Raw genomic sequence first — 26081 nt, forward strand, 5'->3', positions numbered from 1 at the left:
CAATGCTGTGCTGAGTAACCTACCAAGGTTAAAAAATGAGCATGAGAAGTCTGCAAATAGGATAATATATTTGCTTATAACTGCCCACTCACATGTGTGTATATATATAATTTCCCAAACAGGGTTCTCTTTGAATAATATTCTGGAATGTCGATTGTTAGCAGGATGTGACTTTTAGAACTGAGAAAAGCAATTTTAAATAATTAAAAGGACTGGATTGATACCTACTTAGGAGATTTTTGTTGAGTCCTTTTACAAAATTATGGTGTGAAATACTTCTGTAGAACTACCTTGAGAGGCTCATGTTGGCAGGAGCTGGTATGTAAAGGCAGTGGTCAGTGTGTGCTGCATTCTTCAGGGGATGTGCTTAGCATACAGAGCAGGAAACTAAACAGAGCCAGCATTCTTGCTGAGAGTTTTCCTGTCCTCCTCTGTGTGTGGTAAAGTTCAGGAATTGTTCCTGTTTCCATGGTCCTCACAAGCTTAAATTTCGATAGTAGCCACACCATATTCCTGCTGTCTTATTCTTCTTAGGAAATGTATTATCTTAAATTTTAAAATAAAGTTTTTTTTTAAACTTTTGAGATAATTTTATACTATAGCAGAAATTAAAACTAAAAATGGAATTTTAGCAGAAAATGAATTATGCATTGTGGTTCCATATTCATGCCTGTGACAGAACATAAGGAATTTGTCCTATAGTTACAGTTTTTGTCTGTATATTTTCTCCCACACATGTATCCCCATTTGATAGCTCACGATGGTATAAAATAATAAAAGGATAGACTTGGTCTTATCATTCATTTAAACTTTTGCTTTGTGAAAAAAAGAATTATTTCTTTGTGGATATTTGTTTCTTTTTGTTTTGGAGACAGGTCTCACTCTAGTCCAGGTTGGTCTAGAACTCACTGTGTGTCCAAGCTAGCCTTGAATTTAAAGCAGCCCTCCATCTCATCCTCCTAAGTGTTGGGATTGTAGGCACAAGACTTGTAGGCATAAGATACCAGGCCTAGCTTTTGTTGCACGTTTATTGTGTTGTATGTATGTTACCAAGATGTTGAGAACAAAAATGAATGAAAACCTAAATAAACAACACTATTTGAAAATGAAGTTTGTGCCACCATGCCCAGGACAGACCTTAGCTTTTACATGTGCTTATTGATAACACATACTTACAGTTTTTAATATTTTTTATATGTATGAGTGCTTTGCCTACTTGTATGTATGTCTACCATCTATGTACCTGGTGCTTAAAGAGGTCAGAAGGCGGCATTGGATCCCACGAATCTGGAGTTATAGACTGTTGTGAATTACCATGTGAGTGCGGGGAACCAAATCCTGGTCCTCTGGAAGAGCAGCCAGGGCTCTTAACCTCTTCAGCCCTTAACACTATTTCTTGATAGTATTTATTTATTTATTTTTAGATAAGGGTTTTACTGTGTTGCTCTGGCCTGTCTGGAATTCACTCTGTAGACCAGGCTGGCCTTGATCTCAGGTAGATCTGCTCCCTTTCTGCCTTCTGAGTGCTGAGATTAAAGGTGTGTGCCACCATTCCTAGCAGTCTCTGTACTCAATGTAGAGAGAGACCCTCCCAGTTTTAACCTTTTTAAAAAAAAGAGTGGGCATATGAGATATGCATGGTTTTTGTGTGTGTGTGTGCAAGAATGTGTGTGCATGAGAGTTGAGGTTGTCTGTCAGTCTCACCTCTACCCTGCTTGAGACAGGGTCTCTGTTGTATCTTTGTTCACTGCTGGTCTTCAAAGCAGGGTGTTCTCCTGCTTCTGCTTTAGGAGCACTGGAATTAGACACTGCTACCTTGAGGGGCTTTCCAAGGGGTCTGGGATTCAAACTCTGATCTTCACGCTTGCATGGCGAGCACTTTATCCACGGAAGTATATTCCAATCCCTTTGTTACCTTTTTTTTTCATTGAATATACTCCACAATTCTCTTATCCCTCTGTTGTTGAACACCTCCACTGGCTCCACAGCTATTGTGCATAGTGCTGCAATAGACATTGATGTGCAAATGTCTCCCCGGTGTGTCAGCTTGGAGTTCTTTGAATATCCGGGAGTGGTGTAGTTGGGTTAGATGCTAGATGATTTTTAGTTTTTTGAAGAGCCTCCCGTGTTGATTTCTACAGGGGCTGGGCTAGTTTGCAGGATATAGACGTTCTCATTTGGTCACATTCTCCCCAGCCTTTGTTACTTGTTTTCTTAATGATTGCCATGCAAACTTGTGTAAGGTAGAATCTCAGTGAGTCTTTGTTTTATTTTTAAGTTAAATTGATTTTTTTTAATTTGAGACAGATTGTTATCATGTGCTCCTGGCTAGCCTGAGTTTAGTGGGTAGATCAGGATGGTCTCAGACTCAAAGAAATCTGCCTACTTCTGGCTCCTACTAGGACTAAAGGCCTGCATCACCATGCATGGCCTCAGTGAGTTTTGCTTTACATTACTCTGATAGCTAGTACTATTCGCTTATTTTCTACAAAGCTTAATTTAATTAAAATATTAAATATAATTTTGCCAACTTTATATATTTAGTATGAATATGTGTGATTTTTTTATATCTATCATTCAGTTTCTAATATAAAAAAATAAATTAGGGGCTAACAATTATGGATAAATAATACAAATAATGTAAATAAGAATTAAATCTTCTCCTACCAGCTTTTTTTTGAGACCTGTTCCCATGTATCCCAGAATGGTCTGGAACTCCCTGTGTATCAGAGACTTCCCTTGAACTCTTGATCCTTCTGCCTCTACCTTCTAAATGTTAGGATTATAGATACACATCCCAAACCTACCTAAGAATTAAATCAGGTGGTAGGGGGAGCTGGATAAATTTCCAAACCAAGAATATTTAAAATTTAAGGTCGCTTTAGGTTGAAGACAGTCCCTGTTTGCTTTTTTTTTTTTTTTTTTGTCTGAAAGGGAAAATTATAGCTATAAATAAATTTTTTAAAAATCGCTACTCTTTGATCCTTGGCGTTATTTAACAGTTTCAGTAATGATGAGGGGAAGAAAGGGCATAGTAAACATTTTCAAGTGTACCACGTTAGAATTTTTGCTCTGTTGGATGTTCATGGTGACTGGCATATGTGTCAGGAAGATTTTCATGGGGTTATAGAAGTAGTAAAGGAACTGTCATCAGCGACTCATCCAAAAGTGTAAGGTAAGAACAGTGAGGTGGCTCAGCAGGTAAAGTTCCCACGCAAGCCTGAGAACCCTCAGTTCAGTCCCCAGCAGCCATGTACAACACCTGTAACCCAGCAAGAAGCTTGGGGTCCAGTTAGGCTGGAGTATGCAGGGAAGCACTAGAAATACCAGAGACCCTGCCTCAACAAGAGAAGAGGAGAGGTTGGGGATTTAGCTCAGTGGTAGAGTGCTTGCCTAGCGAGCACAAGGCCCTGGGTTCGGTCCTCAGCTCTGGAAAATTAAAAAAAAAAAAAAAGAGAGAGAGAGAGAGAGAAGAGGAAAGAACCAAAAAGATGTCTTCTGACCTCTGTACATGTGCTGTGGTATATGTTTGCCCATACACCACACACACAATAACAACAATAATAAAAGAAAATATGAAGTAAGATATTTGAAACTGGAATCTTAGCAGGAGTAGTTCAAAACCAAAGAAACACTAAGCTTTCTCTTTTGTAATTTTTTTTTTTTTTTTTCAAGACAGGGTTTCTCTGTGTAGTCCTGGCTGTCCTGGAACTCACTCTATAGACTACGCTGGCCTCTAACTCAGAGATCTGCCTGCTTCTGCCTCCTAGTGCTGGAATTAAAGGCGTGCATCACCATTGCCAACTATAATTTTTGTTTCTTGAGATACGGTCTTAATGTCTTTTATATTAAAAAAAATGTATGTGCGTGTGCATGTGTGCACGCATTTGTTCATGTGTGCATGTAGGAGTCGGGACAACTTTCGGGAGTTGGTTCTATCCTACCATGTGGTTCTGAGGATTGAACTTAGGCTGTCAGTCTTGGCAAGCCATCCCACCCTAGACAAGGACTCACTGTGTTCCAAGGCTGGTCCAGAAGTGACCAGGAAGCCCAAGTCAGCATTCAGCCTTCAGTCTTCTGCCTTAGCTTTCCAGAGCTAGGACTGAGGGCAGGCGTTGCTGTACCTGACTTTCAAAACCCTCATTTTAAACACAGGAGGTAATAGATGGAGCTATAGCCTAAGAAATAGTATAAACCAAAAAGACAGATTTGTTAACACTGAGTAAACACATATTTTTTTTCTTTTATAATCTTTCCCTCTACCCAGGTCAGCCATAGTCCTGAACCTCTGAAGGCTGTAGAACAGGAGGTGAGAATGGTGATTCAGAACATTTTGCAGAAAGTAAACAGAAGAGGTTAACTATTGGTTCCTTTCTCAAACTGCTATTCTCCAGATATCACATGCTCAATTTGGAAGAATCTTGATGTAATTCTCTGAAATGCAGAAGAAAATAATTTACAGTGCTTGACAGGGCTTTACTGTGACTATAATTTGCTCCTCCAGAGTAAGCATTTTGAAATTTAAAACATGTAAGTGCATTCTGTGAAAAATTCAGTCTGTTTCTGTTTATCCAACTCTGGGTAAGAAACTTTGAACACAGTCTTTGCTTAGGGCAGGGTATACAAAGCTTGTCCAGCCTTGCCCAGGGTGTCATTTTTACCAAGGGCTACTTCCCCAGCTTTAATGGTTTTCTTCAGCTCTACTCAGGGCTCCATTCAACTTTGTTCCCAGAACAACTGTGAGGAGTCTGCTGCTGTCAGACCTGACGTACATAGGAAGACTGTCCATGGTCCAGGTCAGCAGCTAACCCAGGTCTATAGAAGTCACTCAGCAGTGAAGTGAAACAGGATCTTTCTCTTTCAGAATATCCTCAAGATTAGGGCATTCCTGCCTTTCCTTACTTACCCGAATATATTCCACATAGATTTTACCTATCCGTGTCTAAAGTTTTGATTCCATGTTCCTTTGAGTCACAAACTCTTGTAGGAATCTTCCTACATAACCCCCCGCCCTCCTTTTTAATGCATATACTCTCAGAAACTTGTGTGTTGTAGAATTGTGAACCAAAAGAGTCTGTACCAGTTGCTTTCAAGTCTGAGTTATTTGGGGAGAAAGTAACATCAGCCTAAAATTACAATGTGGTGGATGTTCCAGCTGAGGATTTTGTATGGGCTGGTTATTTGTTTGCTTTCATCCATTTTAAAAGCTTTAAATCTGAAAAGCAGATAGGCTGGGGAGATAGATAGCTGGTGGGTATTTGTAATACCAGTGCTGGGGAGCATAGGCAGGCAGATCCATCCCTCAGGCTCACTGGCCAGCTGGACTAGCTGATGTGATGTATGCTGGACCAGTGAGCTACCCTGTCTTTAAAAAAAAATGGACAGTGCCTAGGGAAGCCACCTGAGGTTGTCCTCTGCACACATACTTATACAGAGAATGAAATGCTGAGAAAAGCTGTGTTTTCCCCTTGACTAGTTCCTTCCTTCCTTCCTTCCTTCCTTCTCCCTCCTCCTCCTTTTTGTTTATTCTTGTTTTTTTGAGACAGGGTCTCTCTATGTAGCCTTGGCTATCCTAGAACTTGTTAGGTAGACCAGGCAGTATTGCCATTGCCAGTGCTGGGATTAAAGGTGTGCACTCCCAGCTTAAGATTTATTTATTTTTATTTTAAATGATTTTGCCTGTATGTCTATTTATGCAGTATATGTGTGCCTGGCACCCATGGAGGCCGTGGTAAGTGCACTGGATCTCCTGGAATTAGAATTAGAGACGCTGTTAGTTATGGATGCTGGGAATTAAACCTGGATCCTCTGGAAGAATGTCTACTATTAACCACTAGACCATCTCTCTAGTTTTTAGACTTTTATTAGCCTGATAAGAAAAACATCCAGTAGGAAATATTACAGAGGTCAGATTGCTTTTACCCCAATGCCCCAAATGAGACCAAAAGTAATGACACATTTTTTTTTACTTCATATTAAAAACAACATAACAATTACTTTATGTATGTATGTGTGTGTTTATTTATTTTTGGGATAAAGTCTCATTGTGAAGCCTTTGCTGGCCTGGGACTTGCTATGTAGACCAGGTTAGCCTCAAACTCAAGGATATCTGCCTGCTTTATTTTTTTGTTTATTTTTTTCTTTTGGTTTTTAGAGACAGGGTTTCTCTGTGTATCCTTAGCTGTTCTTTGCTGTCCCAGAACACTCTTGGTAGACCAGGCAGGCTGGCCTCGAACTCAGAGATCTGCCTGCCTCTGCCTCCTGAGTGCTGGGATTAAAGGTGTGTGCCACCACCACCTGGCTTATATTTTTTTTTAGTTTTGAGGCAAGGTTTCTATCAGCTCTAACTGATTTTTAGCTCATTATCCTTCTGCCTCAGCTTTCTGTTGCTGGGATGAAAAGTATAAGCCACCATCCCAACTCCCATATTTAAGTGTGTGATTTTATGTGTATTGTTAGGTATGTTCATATAAATATAAAACATCTCAGAACTTGCCAATCAAAAGCACTAGGGTTGGACGAGATAGCTTCTACTTGTAATCCTAGCACTCTATGAGACAGAGGCTGGAGTCTCTCTGCTACATCAAACATTGTATTAATTGGCTTCTTGTCAAAGTGCTTTTTTGCTTTTTACATAGGAACTTTGTCATCACTGTTTGCAAGGCCAAAGAAAATGGGCTCCTTTGAAAATGTTCCCCGTCAGATTTAGAACAAAGGTCTCCTTGATGCTCACGCTGTATCCCTAAGATCCAGCTGACAGAAGTACAGCCCACACAGTGAGCTATTTTAAAAAGTGTAAGATATTTTTATGTGGTGAAAGTATGAAGTGGAAGTTACAGATCTCAGGTTATTGGGTAGCCCAGGGCAACTCTGGCGTGTGTGTGTGTGTGTGTGTGCGCGTGTGCGTGTGCGTGTGTGTGTGATACGTTCTTCCAAGGAGGTTTTAACTCACCACTCCTCTGTACCCTGACATTGCTTCTTTCTTAGGTTTGGCTCTTCCCTGGTTCTTCGACTTCATGCTTTCAGGTGCACAAATGTATTCAGGAGGAGGATTTTTGCCAAACTGTATATATTGTGAACTCATTAATTACTAGATAAAAAAATCTTAAGGTGAAAATAACTAGACATTGGGATCAAGGTATTAATAGCTAGAATGATAGATAAGAGGGCGAAAAACAAAAAAAAACAAAACCCACAAATCCTTATCTTGATTTTTTTGCCCAGATAACTTAAGCGATATAATCTTTTTAAAACTCTGTATAGATGCACTTGATTAAGAATACTCTAGAGGTGCTGGAGAGATGGCTTAGAGGTTAAGAGCACTGGCTGCTTATCCAGAGGTTCTGAGTTCATTTCCCAGCCACCAAATGGTGGCTCACAACCATCTATAGTGGGATCTCATGCCCTCTTCTGGCATAAAGGCGTACATGCAGATAGAGTACTCATACATAAAATAAATAAATTAAAAAAAAAAAAAAAGAATTCTCTAAAGCAGCAGTTCTCAATCTGTGGGTCACAACCCCTTTCGGTCAAATGAACTATTTGTGGGGGTCACATATCAGATATCCTGCACATCAGAGGTTTACATTACAATTCATAACAGTAACAGAATTACAGTTATGAAATAGCAACAAAATAATTTTATGGTTGGAGGTCACCACAACATGAACTGAATTAAAGGTTGCTTCATTAGGAAAGCTGAGAATCACTGGTCTAGAGCTTTTCAAATCTACAGTCTTAATTGGTTTGAGAGTCTACATTAGGAACACAGATTATATTTTTTAAAGATGTATTGTGTTTTAAACCTTTAACAAGTAAGAACTCATGCATATGAAACACAAATACAGGTTAACTGGCTATTGTATTTTTTTAATGGCCTGTACATCAAAGAAAAGACAGAGTTCATGATGAAGTGATGGCGGCTCATACTCGTAGCATTGTGAGCATCTGGATCCAGACACATGACAATTTTTTCTGACTCCATTCCTAACAAGCTCATTTGCTTGAATTAGCAGATTTTTCCAGATACTTTTATGTTAGGTGCCAATCACCATTCCAAGGATTTCATGATTATTTTATTTGAGGTGGGTAGGAGGTAACCAGGATATATATATATATATATACATATTTTATATATATAGATGTTCCTTTTTTTAACCATTGGAAGTGGGTCCAGCATTTGAGATCCACAGAAGAAAATAATTAGCACAATTCAGCTAACTTTATTACATGTGATTTATATTACACTGGGTAATGTCTAACAGTTAAATAATGTATGCATAGCCTTGAGTTACTAAGAAGTATGAATGGTTTTCTTTTTTTTTCCTTCAAAACTTTCTCTCAAACCAAAAGAGAAGTTCATTTATTTGCATTTAAATTTGTCTAGAATTTACCTTTTTCTTTATCAGAAAAGATGGATCTCTGTGAGTTCAAGGCCAGCCTGGTCTACAGTGCGAGATCCAGGACAGGTACCAAAACTACACAGAGAAACCCTGTCTCAAAAAACAAAACAAAGTAAAACAAAATTTTTGGAAAGAATAACAATGTATCATAAGAAAGAAAAATGATATGGTACCTTTAGTCATTTTACATACTTTGGAGCTGAGTATAGTACTCCCCACTTAGAATACCAGCACTTGGTGGCCCAGTTAGGAGGTCTGTCCCAAGTTAAAGGCCTGCCTGAACTTCATAGATTGAGCTAGCAACATTATAGAGTGAAAGAAACAAAACCCAAAGCCAAAGCAACAAAAAGAACATATACACCCCAAACAACAACGCAGGTAATAACAAATGTTCAGACTTCATATAGCCACTGTTTTTAACCTTTTTTCTGGTGTTGCTGGGGATTGATTTGGGAACATTATGTATCTTAGGTAAGCACTCTACCACCAAGCTACACCCCAGCCCTACAACACAGAGGTCTCCCTCTCCTTTCCTCTCTTCCTCCCTCTACTCTCCCTTCTCTTAAAGACATGCGTGGCTCAGGCTAGCCTTGAACTTACAACAGTCCTTTTGTCTCAATCTCCTGAGTACCATGATTACAGGCATGAGCTACTATACTTGAATACTACAACACAATTGTGTGTGTGTGTGTGTGTGTGTGTGTGTGTGTGTGTGTGTGTGTGTGGTTTTTCGAGACAGGGCTTCCCTGTGTAACAGCCTTGGCTGTCCTGGAATACACTCTGTAGACCAGGCTGGCCTCTAACTCACAGAGATCTGCCTGCCTCTGCCTCCGGAGTGCTGATATTAAAGGCGTGCGCCACCACCACCCGGCCTTACAACACAGTTTTTAAATACTACATAGTATTTTGTTGTATGGATTTGTTTTTTAAAAAAAAATAGCTTATTCTCTCTTATTTTGGTGCTCTCAAATTATGTGTGTGGTGCTAGGGATTAAACCCAGGGTCTCAAGTGTTAGGCAAGCACTGATATACATACCCTACAAATAATTTTTATCTGAAAAAACCTTTTTTTTTCTCTTTTTAAAAATATCAATTGTAGCCGGGCGGTGGTGGCGCACGCCTTTAATCCCAGCACTCGCGAGGCAGAGCCAGGTGGATCTTTGTGAGTTCGAGGCCAGCCTGGTCTACAGAGCGAGATCCAGGAAAGGCGCAAAGCTACACAGAGAAACCCTGTCTCGAAAAACAAAAAAAAAACAAAAACAAACAAACAAAAAAAAAAACATCAATTGTATAGTCAGGCAGTGGTGGTGCACACCTTTAATCCCAGCACCCAGGAGGCAGAGGCAGGTGGATCTCGCTGAGTTCAAGGCCAGTCTGGTCTATAGAATGAGTTCCAGGACAGCCAGGGGTACACAGGAAAACAAAAACAACCACAGCAAAATCAATTGTATTTATTATTATTGAGTGAATATGACATCTGTGTGGAAGTGCACACACCCACCACAGTGTGCATGTGGTGGTCAACAGATAACATTGGAGTCAGTTCTGTCTTTCTACCTTGACTTGGGGTCCAGAGGTAGAACTCATATGATCAGGCTTATTTATACCATAAGCACTTAATCCATTAAACCTGTGGTTCTCAGCCTTCCTAACGCTGACCCTTGTGTACAGTTTCACTGCTACTTCATAACTATAATTTTGCTACTGTTAGGAGTCATAACATAAATATCTGATATGTAGGATATCTGACATGAGACCCCTGTGAAAGGGTCCTTTGTCCTCTAAAGGGGTCACAACCCACAGATGGGGAACTGCTGCACTAAGGCACCTCACTGGCTCAGGATTTATTTAAATATTACCCAGTTATTTATAGATAGTTACTATCAATTATTCTTTCTGTGTTTTTTGTTTTTTGTTTTTTTGTTTTAAATACAACTTTGGGCAGGTTTATTTTTTAACTTCTTTGAGGTATTTTAGAATAAATTACTTGCTTTAAATTTTTCTTCTTAATTACTTTGATTTATAGGATGAACTTTCTGATATTAGTCAAGGTGGATCTAAAGCTACCACTCCAGCTTCAACAGCAAATTCAGATGTGTCAGCGATTCCTCCTGATACCCCCTCAAAGGAAGATAATGAAGGACTTGTAAAAGGCACAGATACACCAAATAAGTCAGAGATAAGCAAACACATAGAAGTACAGGTTGCCCAAGAGACTAGGAATGTATCTACAGGTAAGTGACTCCAAGTTCTTTTTTTTTGTTTTGTTTTTTTTTTTTTTTTTGAGACAGGGTTTCTCTGTGTAGCTTTGCGCCTTTCCTGGAATTTACTTGGTAGCCCAGGCTGGCCTTGAACTCACAGAGATCCACCTGGCTCTGCCTCCGGAGTGCTGGGATTAAAGGCGTGCACCACCACCGCCCGGCCGACTCCAAGTTCTTACTAGCAAAATTCTCATTCAGTTAACTTAATGCGTATTAAGTATGAGAAAATACATTTCTAGAGGTATTACCTGCTCTAAATATATAAAAGAAAGAGATCATTTGTTATTTTCAATTGTAAGTTTGAAAGAAGTAATGCTTATGCAAAGTTTTGGAGAGAAAAGGGCTTAAAGACACTAAGGTACCGTTTCCTGTCCTCTACCTTAATAGTCTATTGTGTTCCATCCCCTTACATAGGTCTATTTGCTTATGATAGAGCCTCACTATGTTGTAGCTTTGAACTAAGTGGTCCTCATGCCTTAGCTTCTGGGACTACAGACATGTACAAATCATGCCAATACCATCACCCCCTTTATTGTTTGTTTGTTTGCTTTGCTTTTTTAAAATAGTATCCTAGGCTGGCCTCAAGATCACTATGTGGCCAGGTGTGACCTTTATTCAACTCCTGAACCTCTTGCCTCTACTTCCCATGTGCTGAGATTACAGGCATGAACCACTGTCTTGGGCAGTTGGCATCCCCCTTGTCTTAGTTAGGGTTTTTTATTGTTGTGAAGAGACACCATGACTGTGGCAACTCTTATAAATAAAAACATTTAGTTAAGGTGGCTTGCTTACAGTTTCAGAGGTTCTGTGCATTATTACCAGAACGGGGAGCATGACAGCACGCAGGTGGATCTGGTGCTGGAGCTGAGAGTCCTACATCTTGACTCAGACACAACAGGAAGTGGACTGACTGTCATACTGAGAGAAGCTTGAGAAAAAGAGACCTCAAAGCCCCCCCCCCCCCCAGTGACTCACTTCCTCCAACAAGGCCACACTTCCTAAAAGTGCCACTCCCTTTGAGGGCCAGTTTCTTTCAAACCACCACACCCCTTAAATAGGAATAGTATCAGTCCCTATGATATGTTGTACTATGTGTCCCAGAACTATAGATGAAAACACTAGTTTTGGTTACTTAACTAGTTCTGGAGATTGACTGTTACCTCAGTATGTGACATTGTCTAACCTCATGTTTCCTAGAACACAACCTTGAGAGTTTTCAAAAATACTCATTCAGTAGTTGTATTTAAAACCATAAAGGCAAGAGAGTTTTCATACATACATGGAATGCATGCATTTATTTCATTATTTCTACCCTTAGACTCTGCTGAAAATGAGGAGAAATCAGAAGTTCAAGCAATCATTGAATCCACTCCTGAATTGGATATGGACAAAGACCTCAGTGGATATAAAGGTTCAAGGTACTGAAAATGTCACATTCTATGATTCTCTCTTTTTTTTTTTTTTTTTGGTCATTCTGATTGGCATTCTGATCTTGTTTCTGACTAAACAAGATCAGTTCATATTGTGCTAAAGAAACATTAGTACTGTAAAATTCAGTTTCTGCGTTTGAAGCTGCATATTGTTCGTGTTTTAAATTTTGGGGGAAATTCATCTGGCAGCATTAGGAATTAGGACATAAGGGAGGATGGTGTTTTTGTCTGTGTTGCTGCAACAGTAGATGATACTGATTTGTATATAAAGAACAGAGATTTATTTTCTCATAATTCTCAAGCTAGGAAGTCCAAGATCAAGGCCTTGCTGGTTCAGTTGTCCAGTGTGGGCTGTTCTTTATTTCTAAGATGATGCCTTCTTGCTGGATCCCTATGAGGAGTCTGGTGATGTGTTTGTAACCTAAGAACTAAAGCTTGGCTGAAGATCAGAGTTCAGAGCCAGCCACAGAGTTAGCCACAGAGGTCAGGCAGTGGTGGCACACACCTTTAATCCTAGTACTGAGGAGGCAGAGGCAGAGATCTGTTTGGATTTCTGTGAATTCAAGGCCACACTGGGCTACATGAGATTAATCCAGTCTAAAAGAGAAACAGCCAGGTAGTTGGTAGCACACACCTTTAATTCCAGTACTTGGGATCACATACCTTTAATCCCAGCAGTAGAAAGATTGAGATAGGAAGTGATATGGCTGGGCAGAGAAAGGAATATAAGGCAGGAGGAGACAGGAATTCGCTCTCTTGCAGAGGCTCTGTCAGGCTGAGGAGTGTAGCTTGCTCTTCTCTGATCTTTCAGGTTTCACTCTAATATCTGGCTCCAGGTTTTTATTATAAGATCATTTAGGATTCATACAACAGAGGAGAGGATGCAGCATCCTTTAATGGTGGAAGGCAGAAGAACAGAGTAGCTTAGTGCTGTATGTAAAGTGTCTCTTCCAAGGGACCTTACCTCAGTCTTACAAGAGAGGAGCGCTTATGGCCTAATCATCCCCATAGAGCTCCCACCCCACCTTAATAACACTGGAGTCATCTAGTTCTGGAGAAGACACAGTCACATGATAGCAGATGAAGGAGGAAAGAGCCAAGAAGTAATTCCTGCAGCCTAAGGAAACAAAGAGGAGAAGTGGAGGAAATAAAAATTTGAAGAAACTTTGGGGTTTTTTTTCTTACAAATGAGGAAGAAGAGAATGTATTCTGTTTAGAACTGCAATGATTTCATTATTGGGGAACTGAGTCTCATTTTCGTGGCAAGGTGGTTTGATGATAGCAGGAGAATGGCCAGGCACTGTTACAGTATCAAGGTTATCCAAATATATTGTTTAGAGCTGAGTTTTGAGTTTCCTGAATAATTTACCTTTAGGGAATAATAGCCATTGTCTTAGTTAGGGTTTCTAGTGCTGTGAAGAGACACCATGACCACAGCAGCTCTTATCAAGGAAAACATTTAATTGTGGTGAAAGCTTATAGTTTCAGAGGCTGCTTTCATCATGGTGGGACATGGAGGCTTGCAGACAGACATGGTGCTGGAGCTGAAAATTCTACATCTTGCAAGCAACAGAAAGTGAACTGTCTCATGGGGCATGGTTTGAGCATATATGAGACCTCAAAGCCTGCCTCCACAGTGACACACTTCCTCTAACAAGACCACACCTACTCCAACAAGGCTACACCCCCTAATAGTGCCACTCCCTTTGGGGGCCATTTTCTTTCAAACCACCACAGCCATAAAGATGCATCATTTATTAATCCCTACTAAGCATTGAGTACTATGAAGTAATGGTTAAATGCATGGACCCCAGGATAAGAATAACCCTAGACAGCCGGGCGGTGGTGGCGCACGCCTTTAATCCCAGCACTCGGGAGGCAGAGCCAGGCGGATCTCTGTGAGTTCGAGGCCAGCCTGGACTACCAAGTGAGTCCCAGGAAAAGCGCAAAGCTACACAGAGAAACCCTGTCTCGAAAAACCAAAAAAAAAAAAAAAAAAGAATAACCCTAGACAGAGAAAGACTTATGTAGGTTCAAATCTTGCTTCACTGTTCTTTTCTATTACAACAGGGCTAGGGATTGCTCTTGGCACCATCTATCTTTTCATTCTCTGAATTTATTGTTGATATTAGTATGCATATACAAGTATTACAACTTAGCCATAATGTAAATTTTCTTTTGGTGCTTTGTGTTTTCCTGGAATTGGTGAAATGTTGAGTGGTTAAATTTGTTTCCTTATAGTGTTCCGTGGATTTATCACTAACATTGACAGACAATGAATTTCCTCAGTGTAAGATCATCATTGTGACTAGACCCCAGATCTAGCTGTTTTTCAGAACTCTGCCCCTTGGCCTTCTAGTTCCTTTCCCATGTAGACCGTGGTGTTTACCTAGTTCTGCTGTTTCAGACCTTCTCTACAGAGAAACAGGACGCCAAGGCCCTTCGTTATGTGCTAGCACAGGCTGTACAGGAGTTTCCCAAAAGTAGAGTTCCATGTATAATGTATTTGAGTCTTTTATGCATTTTTTGGCTTCTTTATCCCCTATATAATGTGACCTATAACTCAACTGTTATTTTTCACTACCAGGCAGAGATACTAAAACTTACTGTAATGCAAAGGGAGGGGTGAATGGGGCTTGCATAAAAGACCTGGCAAAGTACCACATACACTTAGGACATTGACTGGCCCACATTGGTTGTTACTTCCTTTTCTCCTTGGAACTTGGAGACCTCTACTACGCTGCCATATGCCCACAATACCTAGGAATATCTTCATATTTACTTCCTGTATCCCATGTCATCTGCTTTTTGATATATGCCTTTATTTCTACAGAGTTTATTCCTTACTAGCTTTCTGGATCTTTAAAGGGTGCATGGGCAGTAATTTTTGAGGACTGAAATTAACAAATATCATTTGTAGACATGTTTCATAGTTTGGTAGTTTGGCTAGATACAGAAGTGCAGGTTAGAAAACACTTTGAGAGTTGTGAAGGTACTGCTTCCTTATCACAGAGCTCAGTTTGGTTGGTTTGGTTTTATGACAGTCTTGCAATGTAGCCCTGCCTGGCCTTGCACTGATTATCCTCCTTAATCTCTTAAATTCTGGGATTACAGACAGATGATACCAAGTTCAGTGTCACTTGACATTTTCAGAGATATAGATTCAATTCAAATTTAGACTAAATGAATTTATTCTTACTGCTACCAGAAGATGGCAGCCTTAGAGCCAATACAGCATGCTGTGTGGAAGGGGGTTAAGGTGAGTTTTTAAGGTGGCCATCAGAAAGGTGTGTATTCACTTATCCATGGAACCAAAGTTTGGCAGTAAAATTGTTTTACTTCCCTCAGTTGTTTCTTACTTTTCTGCTATATAGTAATAAAAAGACCATTCCATCCCCTTTCCCATAGCCATAAGCAGGTTTTACAGAAGCAAAGGCAGCATTAATGTCTCAGCCCATTATCCTATTCTTATCTCACCTGCAGGCCACTAGGATCTCCAGGCATTCCAGAACAAAAGGTCAGCAGCTCTTAAGGGATACGTGGCTCCATATTACGTTTCTTTAGTCATCCCAGGGACCTGTGTAAATTATTCCTCAGCTTTGAGCCCTTTAATGGCTGGGATAGAGCTGTTCATTTCTGAGCAAGCAAAAACACAGTGCCACCAGGTTAGGGCTGGCTGTTAGGTCCCTATACCTAGATAGTTACCATTTATAGATATATTTATTCTGAAAAATTTATGGTCTTTTCTTTTTTGGTTGGAGTCTTTGTTTTCTGTTATTGCTGCCACTGACTACATTGTCCAGTAAGTTCTATTTTGTTATAGTGTTCTCCCCACCCCCACCCCTTTGGTTTGGGCTCTCTTTTGCGGTAGAGTAGTTTTTAAATGTCTGCTGCTCTGTGGCATAGGTAAATGCATATTTCCTGGTTTCCTGCCTGTACAACTTTTAAACTTGATTTCCAAGGGCTAGCAGTTAGCTTAGTAGCAGAATGTTTGCCAGCTATGTGTGAGCTCCTGACCTGGATCCTCAGCATTGAGTGGGGACATAGATGTAACTTGGTTTCCATTGTTCAGAGAGCTGGTAGTCTCTGTCCCCTAATCTCAGGCAAGTTTCTTAGGGTACACAATATATCACTACATATATCCCATAAGCTATATAACTTTTTAATATATATATACCATAAAGTAAAATTTTTACTTTATGTATATATCTCCAACTGTCTCCTGTTAATAGTCACTTAAATTATGTTAACTTTCTACTGAAAAAAACAAAACAAAACAAAACAAAAACACCCAACAACATAAAGCCAAACACTCTTATGGTAGGTCATCGTAGTGCATGCCTTCAATCCCAGAATTTGGGACGCAGAGCCAGAAGTATTCCCAGCCTAGTCTGCCCATGAGTTCCAGGATAACCATAGTGAGACCCTGTCTCAGATAAACAAACTACTACGTTTTATAATACAGCGCACAGGAAGCTTTGGCAGTTAGAGCCAAAGTGCCTCACTGTTGGTGAGAGACAGAGATGCCATGCAGATAGCGCTCAGTGAAGAGTTTTATTTGGTGGGGAGAAGAGAGAGGGAGAAAGAAAAAGGGAAAGAGAGAGATGGGGTGTGTGTGCTACCTCTGGTGAGAAGGGGAGGGATGGAGGGTTTTCTCTTAAAGTAGACTTTACATCAGGACATGCAGAGGGTAGGTCCCCAAGGGGTGGAATACTAACACTATGACTGTCTTTTACATTCAAAATTGAGTTTATAGTAAGGTTTTGTGAGTTGGAGGGGAGCATGGTATTCGTATTTTTTTTTCCTCTAATTTTCTTTTTTTTTTTTTTTTTTAAAGACAGTGTCTTACTACGTATCTTTGGCTGGCCACTCAGTATGTGGACCAGGCTGAGCTGAAGCTCATGGTGATCTGCCTGTGCCTCTTGAGTTCTAGGTGCTGAGAATAAAGGCATATACTCTCATGCCTGACTTCTTGTGTTTTTTTTAGAAAAACAAAAGAAAAAGCCATAAAACCATACTAATTTGTACCAGATAGTTCAGAACACCGTAGTTAAGATTATTGATTCTATTGAAGCTGTAGCTCAATTGGCAGAGTGCTTATCTGGGAGGCATGAAGCCCTGGGATTGATCCCCAGCACTGTATCAACTAGGAATGGTGTTGTAAGTATCATCAGACTTGGGAGTCACAATCGGTGCCCCACATCTGGTCTGGCCACCTCAGTAAGCCAAATAAAAGCCAAACTAAAAGTAGAAAGCAGAAAGGGGGCATTGATTTATTCAATGTGGCAATATTGGGAGAGGAACAGAGAGATCCAGGGAACCCCCAAGACCTTCTTTGTGGACCTGAAGGGAGATCACAGACCCATCACTGTCTAGGCTTCAGTCTCATCCTGTAAGGTGGTGTGACAAGTTGTTAGAACTGTGTGAAATCTCTTTCAGGGAGACAAGTTGCCCCTCTGGCTGATATTTTTTCCTTCTGGCATGAAATTCCTAGGAAAATTTACATTTCTTGGGGTCTGCTGTCTCAATAATCTGATAGTCAGATTGGGAGACACAGAGTCTCTTTAGAGTGTCTTCATTTGTGTCAAGCTAGTTACACAAGCCTGTCACTGGAGGATCAGAAGTCCATGGTCATCCTCAGCTACATAGCAAGCTTGGGGCCAACCTGGATGACATGAGACCCTGTCATAAAAAATAAAATAAATCAACATTGCCTTAGTTTGAATTCTTCTTCCACCTATTGCTGAATGATTTTGTCAAATTCCTTAAGCTCTTTAGTTTCCTTATTTATAAAATGGGGTAATAGTATACTATGCCTTGTGGAGTAGCTGTAAATAAAATAGATAAAGTGTGTAATACAGACCCAAGTAGCTGCCATTATTTTATGTTTGCTGGGATTTCACAGTAGGAGCGTAATTCTTTGTATGCTCTGTGGGAGTTCCTTGGAAAACCACTGGGAAATCTTTTTATGTTGATACTTTATAGTAAATGCAAATTGTAAGAAATTTTTATGCTGCTTAGTCATTATATTAAAAATACATTGTGAGAAAGTCTTTATAATTTGTTGATTTTGCTTTATTGTTTTGATAATAGCACTCCCACCAAAGGCATAGAGAACAAAGCTTTTGATCGAAACACAGAATCTCTCTTTGAAGAACTGTCTTCAGCTGGCTCGGGCCTCATTGGAGATGTGGATGAAGGAGCAGATTTACTAGGTATGACAGCTCCTCTTGAGAAGTACCATACTGTTTAAAAATAGATCTCATTAATGACTTCATTGAAAATGTATCTAAAATGTCCTGATTGCCTGATGGTACAAGGTTATTGTACTGTGGGAATTATTTAGAACGTATTTGTTATCATAAAAGTTTTAATGAAAAGCATCTTTATATATAGAAATGACAAAAATTGAATTTGCATTTAAATTTATATTTTTAATTCACACAATACAGTTTACTGAATTGCATATTCTAAGAATAGATATTACACATCAGGAACAAAGTGCGATGTGTATGTGTACATGTATGATTGGTGGAGCAAATAGTTCTTGGCTTATATAAACCTCATTGTATTTTGTTGAACTTAATTAAATAGGCAATATAACACTTGAAATATTTTTCCATTCCCAGAGCTTTATAATTTACCTCTGTGGAAAATACAGTTATTTTAAAGCTTGTGTTGAGCTAGGGTTGTAGCCCAGTTCCTAGCCACTGTTGCTGTGTCCTCTCCCTCCCCAAACAAACAAACAAAAACAGTTTATGTTGTTGAGCACATAACTAGGGGGACAGGGAAGTACTGTATTCAACTCTTCCACTATAAATTTCCTGGGTTATCTTTGCCAAACTGATCAACTCTTTTGTCTGCCTTGACATTCCATTGTATGTAAATATAGAAGTTGGACTCTGTTTAAGAGTTTGGTAGCCGGTGAAGGCGGCGCATACCTTTAATCCCAGCACTTTAAAGGAGGCAGAGGCAGGTGGATCTCTGTGAGTTCAAGGCCAGCCTGGGCTACAGAGTGAGTTCTAGGAAAGGCACAAAGCTACACAGAGAAACCCTGTCTCAAAAAACCAAAAAAAAAAAAAAAAAGAGAAAGAGAGAGTTTGGTAGATGAGTTTGTGGGGTAAAACCAGCTAATCTCCTGTGTATCAGTTAAGTTTGATTGAAATATCCCTCCCTCAGCTGGGAGTGGTGGTGCATGCTTTTAATCCTCTGCCTAGGAAGGCAGAGCTGGTGGATCTCTGTGAGGCCAGCCTGGTCTACAGAGAAAGTTCTGACAGCCAGGGCTACACAGAGGAACTATGTCTGAAAAAACCAAAAAGAAAGAGCCCTCCTCTACATTTTTGTTTGTTTGTTTGTTTACTGTCTCTGATGTCCTTTACTCAACAATATTAGAGTTGAATGGTTTGCAGAAGATATCATATGGTATATAAAAACAAAATAATTACCATGGTCCCATTAGAGTAAAAGTTTACCAGCCCGTCCTCTGCAGAATCTCTTAAGGTTCCTTTCAGCAAGAATTCTTTGATTCTGGTTCATGTGAATTAGTTTTAACATACCTTCCTTGTAGTTTAACACTGTGTAGCAACTGAAAATGATAGAATTTTCAACTTTTTGCTTTGGGTGGATACTAGGCTTCAACAACAAATAGAGGTTTCTTTTACTGTCACCATACTAACGACTTCACTGTTCTTAAAAAGCTGTGCTTGTCAGGTCTAGGAAATATGGAATGGAGTGAACTGCTTACAATAATTTATGTTAAATTTATTGTCTGTTATATGCTTGACATTGTGAAGATTTTTCGTTTGTTTGTATTTGAAATTACAAGTTCAGCCAGGCATAGTGGCACATTTTTAAATCCCAGTCCTCAGGGTGTGGAGGGAGATGAGCTGTGAAAGGCCAGCCTGGGCAACATAGGAAGTCAGTACTTCAAAAAGTCAGAGTGTGGTGGTGTAGGATACCCAGGAGGCAGAGGCAGATGGATCTCTATGAGTTAAGGTCAGCCTGAAATATACAATGAGACCCTGTCTCAAAAAACAAACAAACAAACAACAACAACAAAAACCACAGGGCTGGAGAAATGACTCAGCTGTTAAGAGCAATAGCTGCTCTTCCAGTACCCACAGGGCAGCTGACAGTCATCTGTAACTCCAGTTCCACAGGTCCAGTGCCGTCTTCTTGCCTCCATGGGCTAGGCATGCATCTAGTACACTGGCATACATGCAAGCAGAACACCGGAATAATAATAATAATAATAATAATAATAATAATAATAATACCTTAAACTCCACCTCCCCACACTAAAGTCCTGTGTAAACATATGTGTAGTAATCAAGATTTAAAGGTCTGCCACTTTAACTATTTGTAATTAAACATAGACTCCTACCATTAAAATGTTAAGTAAAACTTTGGAAGAATTAAATGAATTGCTTTTCTCAAGGAAAGCTCAGAAAGAATAGTTCTTGAGGAAACTTTATATTTAAATTATACCTTCGTTTTCAGTTTCACATGACAAAGTTCTTTGAAAGTTTGATTGATTGGATGGCAAGATGGCTGGCTCAGTGAGTAAAGGCACTCAGCACCAAGCGTGACAACCTGAGTTCAATTCCAGGACCTATATGATGGAAGGAGAGAATGGACTCCTGCAAGGTGTCCTCTGGTTTCACTGGCATAACCATGGCACACACTTGTGCACACACATACATACATGTACACAGATGTACACACATACAATAAAAACTTAATAAAAAGTTGATTGGCTGCTTGGGGGCAGGGGACTTTATTCCTTTTGAGTATTTTGTTTATATAAATAAATTATTTCAAATGTGCAATCAATGAATGTCATCTCAAATGCAGTTTTTACAAAAATGTCTAAAAAAAAAAAGTTGATGGGCTTAGAAACTTGACTCCCCAGCAATTTAAGGACAAATTCAAAAAAATGCTAGGAAGGATTTAAAATTTATTTTTAAAAATACATATTGAGATAGTAAAATTCACAGTATTTTGAGAACAAACTTTTTTTTGTAATCTCCTAAAACTTATTTTTTGAAAGTTTCATACATGTCTATAATGTATTTTGACAACTTGCACTCCATTATCTGTCCCCATGCCCTCTCTCCGTAGCTAAACTCTTCTTCCTAAGAAACTTCTGTTCTGTTTTTCTATCCTTTGTGGGTTGTTTGCATGAGCATGGATGAGTCTGTTGATTAGAGCATACTACTGATAAAATGATACCTCACACCCAGCCACCAGCAACCCGTAACCACCAGTAATCCTTCAGAGAGAGGGGTGGAGTCTCATGTGCTCATGCTCCCTCCATGATGAAGTACTGATCCAGTGTTATGAAGTCTTGTGCAGGTAACCATGGCTGTGGTGAGTTCATGAGTGCAATGACTGTGTCACGCCAGGAGACGTCTTTTTGCAGCACATCACCTTACACTCTAGCCCTTACATTCTTGTCACCCTCTTCCTCCTTGTTCCCTGAGCCCTAGAGGAGGTGATATAGATGTTTCATTTAGGGCTGAAGATTCCACCATTACTTATCATTGTAACTTTGACAAGTTAGGATCCTTCTGTCCTGCAACCATTAGAAGCTTCTCTTACTTTTTTAAATTTAATTTTATTTGTTTGTTTGTTTGTTGGGTTTTTGTTTTGTTTTTGAGACAGGATTTTTCTGTGTAGCCCTGGCTGTTCTGTATCTCACTTTGTAGACCAGGCTGGCCTCAAATTCACAGAGATCCTTCTGCCTCCACCTATGGAGGTGGTGCTGGGATTAAAGGCGTGCGCCACCACTTCCGGTAGAAGCTTCTCTTTTAAGATCTGGGAAAGCTAATTCAGTGAACTTGGAGCCAGAATAAATTCTTCCTTCTTGAAGTTGCCTTTATCAAGTATTAGTTTGATGTCCATCATTGCAAGGAGGTTACAGAGGCAAGAACTTGAGGCAGCTGACTATATTGCATCCACACTCAGTAAACAGAAGGAGATAAATATGCTCATGCTTGCTGAGTACAACATGTTAAATTTTTGACAAATTCTTAGAATTGTGTAACAACCACCAGAATCACTCATCACTGTGTCCTTCCCGCTGCCCTTTGAATGAAGTACTTATGATGATTTGTATACATTGCCTTACAAAGCCCAGTAGTGAGTAATACAGAATTTGAAGTCAGTGACCCCATAACTTTCTTTTCCTGTAAAAATTAAGTGACATAGTAGGCAGAAATAATGGTGGTCTTTTAGTTAAATCGGAAAGATTTAACTTGTTGAAAGTCAGAAAATTAATACAGATTAAAAGCACAATTCTTTGGTTTCTTTTCCCTATTGAAGATAAGGGACTGTCTTAAGCTACTCTTTCCTGCTTTGTAAATATTGGCATATATAGCTCTAGAACATTCCAGATTACAATATTTTAATATATTAAACTGAGTGACTTATACCTACATAAGTACTTGAGTCAAAGATGGTAAATGAGGACCAGGGATGGAACTCAGTTGGTAGAGTTCTTGCCTAGCACACAGGAAGCTCTGGGCTCCATCCCCGTAATACTAAGCGTGCTGTAGTAGCACATACCTGTGATCCCAGCATTTGGGAGGTTAGACAGGACAATCAAGTTCAAGTTTGTCTTCAGGATAGATGAGACCCCACCTTTAAAAGGGTGGTAAATGGTTTCTGTTCAGTTCAGGAATCAATAATAAAGCTCACACAGTAGGGTGTACTTGTGCCAGCTAGTTCTCCCTAATTAGACCTGGGTTGGTGATTAAGTTCATAGTCTATTTCTTTATCTATCATTTTCCTAGGTTTTGTTATCAAACTTTTGTTCTAGAATTAAGTTTCCTTTAATCACTATACATATGTCCAACACACAGATTACTTTTTTATTTTAATAATTGAAAGAGATAAATAATCCCAATAGTTTTCCTTTTTCTTTCTTTTTTTTTTTTTTTTTTCCCAAGACAGGGTTTCTCTGTGTAGCCCTGGCTGTCCTGGAACTCACTCTGTAGACCAGGCTGGCTTTAAACTCAGAGATCTGCCTGCCTCTGCTCCAAGTGCTGGAGTTAAAGGTGTGCATCACCACTGCCCACCTTCATTTTCCTTTCTTATCATTGATGTCTCATTCCTTAACTTCCTTATTTTGGATGACCCCTTTCTCAATTTCTTTCTCTATGACTGCTCTCTATAATTTGGAAAACATACACTTGGTTGTCCAGCTCCCAAGAAGTTCTGTTTATTCTTGTGGATTTCAACTTCCCTCTCTTTTACTAAGGAACGCCCCACCGCCTACCCCAGCCCTGGCTGTCTTTGGAACTGTTGGCACTCCCTTTGCTTCAGTTTCTTGCTGCTGGGATTGCAGGTGTGCACCACCATGCCCGGCTTTTGGTCCCTTCCTTTTTGTTTTTTTTGTTTGTTTGTTTGTTTGTTTGTTTGGTTTTTCGAGACAGGGTTTCCCTGTGTAGCTTTGTGCCTTCCTGGAACTCACTTGGTAGCCCAGGCTGGCCTCGAACTCACAGAGATCCACCTGGCTCTGCCTCCCAAGTGCTGGGATTAAAGGCGTGCGCCACCACCGCCCGGCTCTGGTCCCTTCCTTTTTAAAAGTAAAAACTCTTTGTGAATCCCAAAGCCACCTGTTACTCACCATCTTCCCATTTCTTGTCCTGCTTCTCTATTACTGTGTAATGATGGCATACTATGTGTTATGACCATTCTAGGTACTGGAACATAGCACTGTAGAAAACACACTAATAGGCAATTCTCCATCTTAGACCTCTGGCGTTTCCCTCACAACCAACATTCAGGTCCTATTTGTTTGATCTCCTAAATAGTTGCATATATTCATCTTTCTTGTCTCTACTTAAGTAGCATGACTTCCAGGAATTCTGCTTTGATCCCCTAAGCATAGTCATCCTTGAAGTGTATGCCCATAGCAGTGAATTCATTATGCCATTCTTCGTACGTCCCTGTTGTTTATGTACCAGTCTCCCTGGACAGACTATAAGTTCACTCTGTCAGGCACACTGTGTCTGTTTTCATTGCTGTTGCATAGCCTAGCGCAACATTCAAGTGACTGGGAATTCGAAATAGTCCTAACAGTTTTGCTTCACTTCAAAATCTGTGATTTCCCTTTTGAGATAAAGAGTTCTTTAATAGGATTTTTAAAGAGAGTGCACTTTTGTAAGAATGTATACAACTAGGTAAAATGATGCATCCATTCTCAAGGAATTGTAGATCATCCAGATGCCGTGTGCCCTTCTCTGGACCTAGCTTGACAGTTCTAAGTAAAAACTGCAGAACAGGGTGTTTTTGTTTGTTTGTTTGTTTTGTTGTTGTTTTGCTTATTTTTTGTAGGCAAAGTTTATGTGTATATTATATTATTTATACTTCAAATCTTGAATAGAGAAGTTTACTTCAAGGTGTATTTTTCTTATAATTAGTTTTACTGATAAATTTCAAAATAAAAAAATTTAGATAATCATGCTTATACACTACATTTTAAGAGAATTCTTCATTGAGTGTATGTAAGTTTAATTGAAACTTTTGGAATTATAAGGTATGTTCCTCAGGAGTACCTAATTTTTTTCTTTATAATATTTACACTTTATTGTATATAGCTGATGGTTTTGCTATATTGATTCAATTTCTTTGTCAAATCTTTCTCATTTTAAAATAAATGGATTGGTTTAGTTCTTGCTTTATAAAAACATTCTAATTGAGTTTCTTGTTCATTTTTCTCTTGGGATGCTTACCCAGGGGAATATTCTGGTGTGTATGTTTTTAAATACTTTCCTATTACTGCTTTTTAAGCTGGGTGTTCTTGGCTGCTGTTCTCATTTGATGCTTTTTCATTATTTTTTTCCTGCCTGACTTTTTTTCTCTGCATATATTTTTAGCTGCTCTGAATGTTTGAGAGTTTGTTACAGTTGCTATGTAAGCTTTCCCAGTGAGTCTGAACTGTTCCTTTTGTCTCAGAACCTTTACTAAAACGTTAGCGTTAGTGTTTAAGGAAACTCTCTCGGCATCATTTTGGAGATGGAATTTGGAAGCTTTCAGGTTCACCACTCCAGTTTGTGGTGAATACAAGATGATTGAATGTGCTGCTGTTTCTGATGTTTGAGAATATTTGAAAACTTGTAATACAGACAAAATAGGAATCCATATCTCAGCATTAAATTTTTAACATTCCCAGGCTGATTTTTTTTAAATGATTTAAAAATCATTAAGAATATTAACTTGTTTTGTTTTAGACGGAGTTTCTCTGTGTAGCCCTGGCTGTCCTGGAACTTACTCTATCGACCAGGCTGGCCTCAAACTCACAGAGATCCTCCTGCCTCTGTCTCCCAAGTACTGTGATTAAAGGCATGAGCCACCAGTGCCCCGCTGTTTAAAGTAAAAGTATATGTTAACTCCTTGGCCTTAAATAATTCTTTAGAAATATTTCCTTTTTGTTTTCCTGTATTATAAATATTGCTTCTCCTGTCCTGTTGTTCTCCAACATTATTTCATGAATCTTGGGGGAAGTTAGGCTTTATTTTGCTTTGTCTGGTTTTTTTTTTTTTCCTCCAATGTTCTCCAATCTCTTACGAGAAGTAAATAGTTTTATTTTTCTGAAAAATGACTATATTACATTAAATGCTCTATCTTATAGTACTTGTGAAAATATTAAGCACAATTCTATAAAGTGGCAACTGAAAATTATTATTTTATGTGTGTCACTTTGTAGAACACTTTGTAGTACTAATTTGGAGTTTTCATTATAATTATATTCAAATTAATGTGAGGAAGAATTGGTGAAGCATTTTTAAGTATATCAGAAACCATCCTTGTGAATGAAGGAAATCATCTTTATTTCTGCCTTTTGCACATCATTATGCATTGAATCATAACATTGTGAGTCCAGATGTTTTTCATATCATGCTAGAACTTTATAGATTAATGATATGTTTTCATGCTGTTTTTTACATAAAACATTTCTTGTTCTTTGTTTTTGCTTTTCATGG

General features: G+C 39.2%; 1 protein-coding gene across 9 annotated transcripts in view; it reads left to right on the plus strand.

The window, feature by feature from the left end:
- Spag9 (sperm associated antigen 9) overlaps nt 1–26081 on the plus strand; it is a 134390-nt gene that overhangs the window by 68878 nt on the left and 39431 nt on the right. For 5 of the 9 annotated variants that reach the window (XM_059271540.1, XM_059271537.1, XM_059271538.1 and 2 more), the window contains 4 exons: nt 4268–4309; nt 10429–10636; nt 11982–12081; nt 18187–18308. In XM_059271540.1, coding sequence (XP_059127523.1) covers nt 4268–4309; nt 10429–10636; nt 11982–12081; nt 18187–18308 — 472 coding nt within the window. The remainder of the gene's footprint in view (nt 1–4267; nt 4310–10428; nt 10637–11981; nt 12082–18186; nt 18309–26081) is intronic. The other 4 variants (XM_059271539.1, XM_059271541.1, XM_059271543.1 and 1 more) reach the window with 1 other exon arrangement.

This window comes from Peromyscus eremicus, chromosome 8a (genome assembly GCF_949786415.1).
Source record: "Peromyscus eremicus chromosome 8a, PerEre_H2_v1, whole genome shotgun sequence".
Classification (NCBI taxonomy): Eukaryota; Metazoa; Chordata; class Mammalia; order Rodentia; family Cricetidae; genus Peromyscus; species Peromyscus eremicus.